At 32.7% G+C, this 11,394-nt stretch overlaps 1 protein-coding gene across 16 annotated transcripts in view; it reads right to left on the bottom strand.

Annotated features, from left to right (window-relative positions):
- Nucleotides 1-1,410: 1,410 nt before the first annotated feature.
- The window catches only part of LOC149807017 (polypyrimidine tract-binding protein 1-like), a 204,118-nt gene continuing 194,134 nt past the window's right edge, over nucleotides 1,411-11,394 (bottom strand). For all 16 annotated transcript variants that reach the window (XM_089960769.1, XM_089960715.1, XM_089960706.1 and 13 more), the window contains 6 exons: nucleotides 10,494-10,586; nucleotides 9,773-9,870; nucleotides 8,427-8,545; nucleotides 7,243-7,317; nucleotides 6,841-6,904; nucleotides 1,411-5,831 (listed from right to left, as the gene is read on the bottom strand). In XM_089960769.1, coding sequence (XP_089816895.1) covers nucleotides 5,763-5,831; nucleotides 6,841-6,904; nucleotides 7,243-7,317; nucleotides 8,427-8,545; nucleotides 9,773-9,870; nucleotides 10,494-10,586 — 518 coding nt within the window. In that variant the 3' untranslated portion in view covers nucleotides 1,411-5,762. The remainder of the gene's footprint in view (nucleotides 5,832-6,840; nucleotides 6,905-7,242; nucleotides 7,318-8,426; nucleotides 8,546-9,772; nucleotides 9,871-10,493; nucleotides 10,587-11,394) is intronic.

Genomic DNA, 11,394 nt, shown 5'->3' with positions numbered 1-11,394 from the left:
AAAGTGTATCAACAGCAGGTAATGCCAGATCTTAAAACTTGAACCACTTAAATTTTAACAATTGCCCCATGACATTAAGTCACTTTATTCCAACTCATTTTTGTAAGCTGCCACTACCATGTCTGTTTGATTCATTCTAGATTTTGTATCGTTATCCTTCAACATGTCTAGGAATGTTCCCTTTCCCCACAAGACAGTTGTGAGCAAAATATGATGACAATCTTCTAAGGCAAACCTGAGACACTGACCACTGATAGCGAAGAAAAAAAAAACCAAAAGTATACTCAAGCCAGCAGGCCAAAAGATGATGACAAAGGGACAGTAGGCCATGCCTTGCTTATTGCAAGTCAAAATTGCTATCAGATTAATGACACCATACAAATAATTTCTTTAATAAATATTCAACGGTCTGGATTCCAGATATTTACGTCTCCCTATATCCTTTGAATTATCACAACCTTTTGATTTCATCTATTTGAAGAATGTGGTGCTAATAGATGATGCCTGTGCATGATGTGTTTTGGTGATGTCCATTTTTTGGTGAAAAATGAATAGTTTGCATGAAGAAACGAGTTTGGTAGCCTGGAACTTCTCTTCCTGCCAAGTCAACAGCAGAACACTCATCCAAGTTGCTATAAATTTATTGCAAGACATATTTTTCCCAAAAGCTGAACACTTAATTCAAAGCTTATTTCTTCTACAGCCCTTCTAAAAGACTTATTTTGGAGTTACTGTGGAATTTTTATTCCGATTTGTGAAGCATTAGCTATATAACTGCATATTAGACAAATTCTGCTGGCACATTCCGTGCAAGAACTTTTCATGTGGTGTGAAATGTAAACTTTAGAATTATTTTTGTAGAATAGCTAAAAATATTTTGTTGGGTTTTTTCTTCTTGTTTTTAACTGCACATTTATCTTATTTTTTTGGCTATATCAGGCTATGGAAACAGAGTTAATGCCATTTGCAAAAATACAAACATAGGCAGCCAACTTGGCTGGTATCAAACCTGTGACCCTTAGACTACCAGTCAGACTCTAAGAGCTGAGCCATGGCAGTTCAGAGCTAAAGAGGACCTTGATGTTGATACTCAAACAAAATATGCTTTTTACGTCCTTATTCTACCAATATGAATAAATCATATTTAACTAATGTCATTGATACATATTGTAATAAATCATGATGTATTTATGAACAGCAATAATGTCAATACTGTCACACGATTCAAAATAATCTTCATATTAAATCATTCCTATGGAAAATTTTACTATGCAAATAGCTGAATAAGCCATATACCTGACTCTGCTGTTTTTTTTAGTTTCTTTGTTTTTCTTTAAGTAGAAGTCCAAGTTACCTACCTAGATAGCAGAGTTTTAAGGGTAGAAAAAGAAACAGAAACATAAGAAAGAATCCCACATCCAGAAATTTAATTCTAAGAGAGACAATACACAAATAGTATTAGTAATACAGGAGCACTAGTGGATGATGACAATAGAATAGTACAAAATAGCAAGAAATTAGCTAGTAGATTACAGACAGATTAAACTAAAATTGTCAGAATTACTGTTGATGTGACACAGAAAAAAAAGGCTGAAAAGAATGACAGTAGCAGTTGTCTGCCAAAATGTACTAAAAGCGGAGACCAAACTATGGTTAAAGAACAAACAAATTTTTTTATAGAACTAAGCAAGTATTTACACAAGAGTGCTCTACAATCAGAAGGTATTTACAGCAGCAAGTTTGTACATGATGCACTATCTACTAATTGCAGCGATGGTTATCCATGCTACAAAAAAACATGGTCCTAGTCTATGAGAATGTGAAACGTTTAATGCTAGTCATAGATGATATGAATGAGTTAAGTCAAATCAAAGAACGAATTTAGCCAGAGAGCAAGAGAGAAGGTTGTGTGACCAAAAACGCTGACACAATTATAATTTTATTACAAAAAGAATTTTTAATATCTCAAATGTGTTGCAAATACAAGGTCTCTCTTTTTTCAGTATATATAATTCATCTTTTCCAATTTAACACTGGTCAACTTGAATGTAAACAACTTTATAGACCCTCACAAAAATAGGGTCTAACAATAAATAAAACAAATACATATATTCTTAAAGAAGCTTAAAAAAGTTTACAAAAATTTGAAATGGCTTTCCTGTTATGATCCCCATTAGGCACATGTTGAGTAAATTAAAGTGACCAGTAGTTACACCACATCACAGTATTATGACAAACATCTCAACTTAGTTCAGATCTACACCAAATGGCTGTAACTACCATACTTCCCCTGTGTAGTCCACATACATGCTAGAACAGCAAAGACTCTGATCTAACTATGCAGAATTTTCCAACAAATCAGGGCTGATGTTGTTTACAAGTAGTTGCAGATACCAGATGAGCAAATATGATACAATAAAGGGGGCTGATCCTTTGCTAAAAGAATGGGGACAAACACTATGATGTACATCACTGAAATAATAACTCTAGCCTCATGCTGTAATCTGCATTGCTAGTGCTTGTACGTGGATAGAAAAATAATTGATGAAAATCTTTTTGGTCACAAAAGATGATTCTTGACAATGTACGCTACACAAATATACAATTTTGTATGCTACTGTAGGAAATGGAGGAAAACTTTCTGAGAGAAAATGTCAACTTCAAAGTAACTTAGACTAAATGGCAAGCCCTCAAAAAACTATGACATTCTATTAATTTTTTATATATGGAAAAAGAAGCCAATTTAGCTGACAGACAGAAAGTGTAAAGTTTGGAGTTTAAAATTTGTGTTGTTTATATTATCAGGAAAAATCTGAATTTCTGACTAGCTTAAAATCACAGAACATATGCCCTTCTAATACTGGTAAATTGTGTTGTCTCCACCTCTATGATAAAGGCAGCCCCCTTGAGAATAGTATTTTCTGCAAGTTTCCTATTAACAAAAACAACATCCAAGATAAGACAAGTGTCTGCTGTGTTCAGCTACCTGGTAGGATGCTTGTGTCACATTCTATCGGATCTGATGGAATAAAGCTGAATGCAGTGCCTTAACTGTAATCTACACTGTCAATTAAAGAAGAAATAAACACCAAACTGGAAAATTGCTGCCTTTTACATATTTTATGATACTGATTAAGAATTAACTTTGGATTTTTATAAACATTTCCTTAAAGAAAGAGATGATATAGAATTCATTTCAGACCTTGTATTGTCTGTCCCGTCTTGGCAGGTTATTACTTACACATATTGCCTGTGATGCAATAAAGGGGGGAAAAATCTCATTAACATTTAAAAACTAAAAAGTGGACTAAATTTTCAATTGCATTTCTGACAAGCCTCTTGTCTCTGTTTCAGAATGAAGGAAGAAATTATGAAACAAGAATCATCTGGTATAACTAAATCTGCATGCTCCTCAGCATCTTGTTTTGAACATTTCTGACGAAGCTCAAATGTAATGGTATTTGTTAGATTTCCCTCATGCTATTTAAATGGTTATTAATGCTTACCTATATTGGTTTACAGCTTTGAGCACAAGGTTCTAATGAATTAATACAATACTTGACAAGAAATTGATGTTTTTGCTGAACAAGACTGATTCAAACATACAGCTCTACAACTGTCCCTAGTTGTTAGTATGACATGCAGATTTATTATGTGCAAACTTGGAGCATGGGATTGAAATCTTTATAAATGTTCTAATATGTAAAAGATCTAAAATACATAATTTTAACAATGGACAAATGGTTGTACATACCAATACAGTAGTAGCAATAGCAAATTGCACTTCTCACTAGCTAGGCTGCCTCCCACTTACAAGAACTTAATTATGTTTTGATGATTAGACTTTAATGATTTTCTACAAAAATGAAATGTTTGATGCTCAACATAAAAGCTATTTTTGATACTAAGTTTTCTTTTTCCTATTAAATTTGTCCAACCCTGTTCTAGTGTCAGGCAAGATTTTCAACCAAGGTAAAGCTGTCCCTACTGCATAAGCAATCTACAACTCTTGTAAATGCAGGCCACAACTAGAAATAATTCCACTTACAACCCTATCTAATGAACTATAACTCACAGGATGCTATATCAAACACAAAGCCCAACATGTAACCACTTTCATGGTACATACAGCAATCACTGGAATAAAAAAAATAATGTAGTTCTTTTCTTTTAAATGCTAGCATGTGGAACTTTTTTACACACATTTGTTGACAGAGTAAACAAACAGTTGCACTACAGTAATTTGTAGCATGTATATGGTCATGCTTTTGGTTCAGTTCTAGCTTTACTGGCTAAAGACAATAGCTGGATTATCCTATATCCTACAAGAACATTTGTACCTCTTGGAAAATCCTGCCTTCATACACTAGAGACTGAGTACTTGATTAATTCTCTATTTATAGTAATTATATAGTCCAGTAGATTGTGCCATTTTTTAATACCATATATTGGCTGGTTGGAAAGTAATAACTCTATAGTGTTTTCATATTTAAATACCTGATCCCTTCCCCATGTACCAACTCACGGCATTATTGATATGTTTATATTCATATTGCATCATAAAAATGTCATGTCAGCAAATTTGTAGCTCCCTCCCATCTCTCTAGCTATGATGATACTATCTAAAGTACTAGTACATTATCAAGATTACAAAAATAATAACATCAAGGAAGAAAACACTGAGATGACAATGTACAAGAACTGTTAATCTGACAAACTAGTTAACACCTACACAAATGGTAATGACCATTTCCATAATGTACTAAACAGCATACTTACTGGTGATATATGGAAGGTTTTCTACATGTAAGTAAACAAAAGTTGATCCTTGGGTCTCAATGAAAAAAATTCATCAGGATTAGTTCACCAGGAAACATGCTGCTTACATTCAAAACGAAAACTGATGATTGACCCCAAATACAAGTAACTCTTGAATGAAAAAATATATATCAAACCATAATGATTCCTTAACAATGCACATATCCATGGTCTACAACGTGAGAGAAAAGTTTTCACTAAAAATCTTTTTTTTTTGTACATAATGCATCCAACCAACTAATGTCAAAAAATAAATTTGACAAAAAGAATGGAGTCTGCAAATTATGATTTAGAAATTTCCACTGAAGTGTACCATCATAGGCTAAAAGACCCCACAGTTCAACAGCAGATGATAACTCATACTCAGGAAAAGCTAGACACTGATTGCAACACTTAAAATGGATTTCTACTCTGTGAAAAGTCTGGGATGTCAAACATGAATAAATCCTATTAAAAATGTAAGGAACAAAGCAACAATACACTCCATACTTTTCACATCATTATCAATACTAAAATAGAACATAAAAATTGCAGATTTGTCTTCTAACTTGAATGTAATGCACAATCAAAAGATACATCAGGATGACTGAACAAAGAACACTAAAAAAATTAATTTTTAAAATTTTGTTTTGGTTAAGCATTCTTGGTATACAAAAATTGTATTTTATTTGAAGTTGAAACAAAGCATTAATTGCGATAACCCGTAACTAAGAACCATTTACTAAGAAATCAAAAATTCAGAATTTTTCTAGTATTGTTTTCTACATAAGCAACAGAAATTTTTGTAAGTTTATCAATTATAATCAAGGCACTTGGCAGCCAATAATGTACTCTGAAGTGGAAATTAATCTCCTTCCAGATGAATTCTGGGATTGTAGTCAAAGGACAGGTCAGGTGACCTGGTCTCTGCTGCACTGGTAATCATGTGACAATCATGTGACTAACTATATGGTTGACTTGGAGAAGGAGACTCTAAGGTGATTAGCATCACTCAGGGGATAATTGTGCATAGCCTGTAGAAATAAAAAGAAATTCAGTCAAACAAAAGCATAGGTATTTTAAGTAAAACTTTGTGGAAAGATGGCACAATTCATCTTGTATATTGTCAACATCTGATCAGAAAATTCTCGCCATAGATTTAAAAGAATATTTTCAAAACTTATAAGTTTTACAACTACATCATAATGCAATACAATTTGCAAGAATAAAGAACATGTTCTAAAACACCTAAATAATGCCTTGCACAATAGTTGTTCCTAATTTATATATAAAGTATTTGAGTAGACAGTTTTAAATAATTTTATAAACTTTGATAATTAACTTCCTTTCAAATTAATGTTTGTTACCTTATGTGAAAAAGATAATTTCATAAATCAAGAAAAACATCAATGATATCATGGCAGCATTGCAAAACACAAGTCACAGTGACATAGTTTCAGTGATTGCTGTAGTACACATGAAATATTTGCATACCAAGTCGTGGGATTTTACAAGCATGATCTGAATGCAAAGCTCAACCTCAGTATTCATACCAAACAAATGGACAGACATGATAAATCCATAAGTTGGAATTGAGATGCAATCTGGCCAGTAAAGAATGATTTTTAGAAAGCATAAGTGCCTTCAAAAAAACAACAGAATTATTGAAATCAAATATGTGCACAAAGCACATCTCTGAAACTCATTCCATCATCTGACACTTCAGTATTCTCCTCATAAACAATTCTATGCAAGATACTGAGATGAGAAATAGTGGACCAAGCTTTTCCTGGGTAGATTAATAATACAGAAACTCCATCTAGAGATATTTCATTTCAAAATCATAAATTTTGATGTGTGAGGGATTTTTGGATCATTCAGATCTAAGGTCATCTAGTCCTTATTTAATTCACATCATTAATTCAGAGAAGCAATTACCAGCATAAAATGTGTATCCCCAGTCAGGATTATCAATGGATGATTAATATTCAATGCACAAATAATAGAACAGCACTGCTTGGACTTTTTCTATGTTTTACTTACAATAAGAGATGTTACTGCTTCATCCACAGAGTCCATCTGGATTAGAGCCATTTTTCTATCTTTCCTGAAAAGAAGTCATTAAAGCCAGTTTAGTTCCAATTCAAAGTACACACAATTTTTATGAAGATTATGCGGGTCTCCATAAACTGTTCGATGAAATGTGACCAAATAAGCAAGCAAATCACGTTATTTAACTATATGCTTCCACTGTAAAACCAGTAAATTTCCATAATAAGAAAAATATTAGAAAGCAACTGCATTTTAGTATTTTAAAGAAGTGTGTGTCTGTGAATAAAGTGCTTTTATCATTTTTTCCTCCTTTTAAAATTGGAACAATTGGCTAATGCATTGGTGATCAATGGTAATGACTCGTGTGTGATTAGTGTAAATTGGGATACTTACTGGAAAAATTTGAATCCTCTAACTGTTCCGTGCTGTGAAAACAATTCTGTTACTTCATCCTCTGTGACATTGGCTCTGTAACCAAGTTATTTAAACAGCTATAATTAATCAATCCTAAACTTGCAATTTTTCAACAGCATAAAAATATTTCAACTGGTTGGTTGGAATTTGTTTATAGATCAAACTTATGTGAATTCTGAAAATTGTTCCAACTGTAAAAATACCTTTTTGACTACCATCAATTCTGAAAACATGTTACAACATTATTTTCAAATCAATTTTTTTTCAATTGAATATATTGCAAACATAAATTAACCACAAATTTTAATATCAAACCAAGTTTGTAATGCAGCTATTATAAAATCTCACTTATTGATGTATTTGCCGACTCAAAACAGTAAATAAAATGATAGCATGTTTGAGAAGAGTTCAAAGTAAATTTTAATTGAATAATCTTTACCATCCACTATATGCAAGTCCTACCATAATGGGATAACATTAATTGATATACTGATTTCACAAATGAAAAAGGTAATGTCTACATTGAGCAACAGCATCATAGATGGGGGATATATAATATGAGATTAACCCTTTTAACAAATACATTTTTTGTCATATTTCTTCAATGCACTTGTACTGCTAGTTTCTTTACCATGCAGTGATATTTTGTTCTAAATATAGCAGTGAAACTAATACACGTACACCTTCAGCATTTCCCATTTAGAGGTGGGTGGATAAACAAAGAGCTGTTAAGCAGTGATATTCAGTGACAAATTCAGTACTTTTTCTAAGGAGGCTCAAGTTTAACAGTAGGGTTCATTTTGATTCAAATGGCCACATTTTTCTTTGATTACTTTTAAAAGTACAAATACTTGTATGGGTAAATGGAAGGGAGACTGATTCATCCAAACCTTTCTAACACCTTTTAAAATTCAATGACACTATATTAACTTAACATTCAATATGTTCACATGTAAGTAACCCTTCCTCTATTTCTTATTTTAATGTATTTATCCATGCATATTTCACACCAAATTATAGATCCAGATTTGGCATTGCATAATGCACCAGCATACCACAGTCTTTATTCTTTGTGCATTATGCAATGTTGGAACAGCTGGATTTATATTATAAAAGATATCAAGTCAGATTAAGATGTCTGGAGTAAAGTTAAAGATACTGACGGAATGTTGGAGAGATGCAAGACAGCTGAGGGTGGATAGATGTTCTGACAGTTTTTAGATCCTGGTCTCTTGAATCTATGCAGTGGGGATGTGGTGAAGTCTTTGGTCAACCCTGCATCCTGAAAATACATATATCACTTCAAATGACAACTGAAATTATTCAATGTGAAATCACTTGAGAATAAAATCTGTTGCTAGTTTTTCCACTTGAATATATAATATTATGAAAATCATATAGGGACTTGTTAGATGTACTCCTTTCAAAATCAACAGCTGTCCACATTATCATAAAACAGCTGGATCTCAAATTAACAACACCACCAAGACATTATAGAATTTAAATTTCAAAATGTTCACATTTTTGAAAGCATGATGAAAACTGATAGGACATCATTGTTGTAATTACAGCCATCAGTCCATGAACAATTTGGTTTCCACAAGACAACTTTGCTGGGAATTGTTGCATTTTCAGACCTGCCAACCCTGACGAGTCCATCTCAGTAAGGCAGCTGATTTTTTTCCTTAAGATTTACCAGTTTTCAGTAAGGTGTAACAAAATATCAATAACTGCTATTGTAAAACAACTAAAGGTTTGATGCAGCGACAATAACATTATGTTCAACTAAAAAGTTTGTAAAGTTCGCATAGACTTTATTTACCACCAGTACAGTTGCACAAACTTTAGTTCCAAACCATATTAAACTCAATGGTTTGATGCTATCTCAACTTCACATAATTCTTGGAAATTCTTTTTCCATTTCAAATGATGACAGCAATCATATCTCCTGCCACGAGACGAACTCAAATTAGCATGTGATATCCAATAAATGTAGTTGTGTCCTTTCCATCTTTTATTCACACTAATCTGAATATTCTTTTTCATTCTTCTCTACTGATTAATATTATTTTTCTAGAGGCTTATTTTCCCTTTCATCTTAAACATGCAACACTTTCAGGATGCTATTTAAAAAAAATAATCTATAATCAACAGTTTGATCATGCAGAAGCTTCGCATGAACAAATAGGTGCAGTTTAAAGCATCTGGGGTGCTGCTGTAAAGCTAGTCTGGTTCCCTAAATAATTTCACTAATTCTAATATGAATCCCGGCTCCAAATAAAACACTAATGAACCAATTATCCGGACTTTTTTGGCAATGATCATTTTTTCGTAGTTTTTGCTTGTACGCTTAAGTCCATCTTTAAGGGTACTTTCATAAGACTTACGGCAAAATCACAAGGGTTGGCAGGTCTGCATTATAACCAAATATGGCAAGCAACTTTATAGCATTATGACCTTGAAAGAATTGAATTTCCTGTTTTCCCTGATGCTTATTTCACCAACTTACTGGTTGTCCCTCCTTGGGCATCTGTACCAGTGCATGCTTGGACTGTGTAACACGAATCTGCTTCCCCCAAACTCTGACCTTGTCAAGATGAGCAATAGCTAAAAAGAAATAATGTGTTCTTTTAGGCACTTCAAGTAAAATCATTGAGAATAAAATTTTATTTTTGAAATATTAGTCAGAGATTGACTAACATCACAAGAGAAATATAAAACATGAAAATCTCATCTTTTGCAACAAGAAATGTGATGAGACAGAAACACTTGTCTGCACATGTATTAATCACATAAAAGGTGCACATCTGCTAATGCCAATGGTGTTGCTGCTGACTAGAACAATGGATATATTGCATAAATTCTACAAAATGGAAAATACTGATACAAGTACCAAGAAAATAGTATACTGCAAGTTAACTTGTATTCATGGGACAGTTCCAATTTATGTGGTTTTATATATGCTACAAACCATACATTTAGAGACCTACAAGAATTAAGCCATTAATAAAAACATCCTTTACTGCAAAACCATACAAAATAATTAAATAAATTAGTTACCAGTATTTCATACTCTCTTCTCTAAAAACCAATAAATGGGTATTAAGTTTCTCACCTAAATAGTCATAATTCTCGGAAAAAGACTGATTTCAATAATTTAAACTGCTTCTCAATACCCCTGTAAATTTTGGGGAAAAATCATTTGGTTTCTGCAGACATGTACAGCTTACCTAGTTGAGCTTGGTGTGGCTCTGCCATCTGAATCAGAGCATTATCCTTCTTGTTGAACAATATCTTCACACGATGTACATCCCCATATACACCTATTCAAGGAATCGATAAAGTGATTAAACATATAGCACTTGATCTATGCAGGACATCTCAAATCTCTCTATCATAAACACACACACACAGAGGCCAGATCTGTATTACAACACCGGCAACATAATTTTTTATATCATGCAGACATGTTGGAGAGTGTTTCAATTATTACACTTCTTTTCTTTGTACATGAATGCATAACCAATCAAGTCTGATTTGTATATACAAATGAAGTTCATGGTAAATGAAAGGCCAAATCAAAATCTCTAAAGTTCAGAAGAAAGGTCTTCTTTATCAACTGAAAACAGGACTCCTATATTTGTAGATAAAAGGTCTTCTTTATCAACTGAAAACAGGACTCCTATATTTGTAGATAAAGTAAACTCTAACATAGTACATTGCATCAAGTTACATTATCACACTTTTAATCCTTTTCAAAAGTTTTCTGGTACAATTAGGTAAATGGTTTGAAAACTAATTGTAGCACATCTCAGAGTCATTCAAATCTGTTGAAATCAAGTTTTACATATCATGCACAACAATATACTTATCAAACAGTGAGACACAAACAACATTAAACAAAAACATTTCATTGCTGCAATTTTACTTCTTACATCTTAATGTTTGGGCAGTTTTACCATCCTCTTAGCTACTGTTTATACTTGACAATCAACCTTTAAGAAATGAGATTTTTTTCAAACTTGATGCCTACTCAAACAAAAAAGCATATGCATAGGAAAAAGGATAATTAAATAATCTTGCAGTTATATGGCATAAATAAGAAATTTGAAAAGCTATTTTGTACATTAT

This window comes from Sinohyriopsis cumingii, chromosome 1, assembly GCF_028554795.1.
Source record: "Sinohyriopsis cumingii isolate HCF-2022 chromosome 1, ASM2855479v2, whole genome shotgun sequence".
In the NCBI taxonomy this organism is placed as follows: Eukaryota; Metazoa; Mollusca; class Bivalvia; order Unionida; family Unionidae; genus Sinohyriopsis; species Sinohyriopsis cumingii.
The sequence above is the reverse complement of the archived record's forward strand: the minus strand, read 5'-3'. Positions and strand labels throughout refer to the sequence as shown.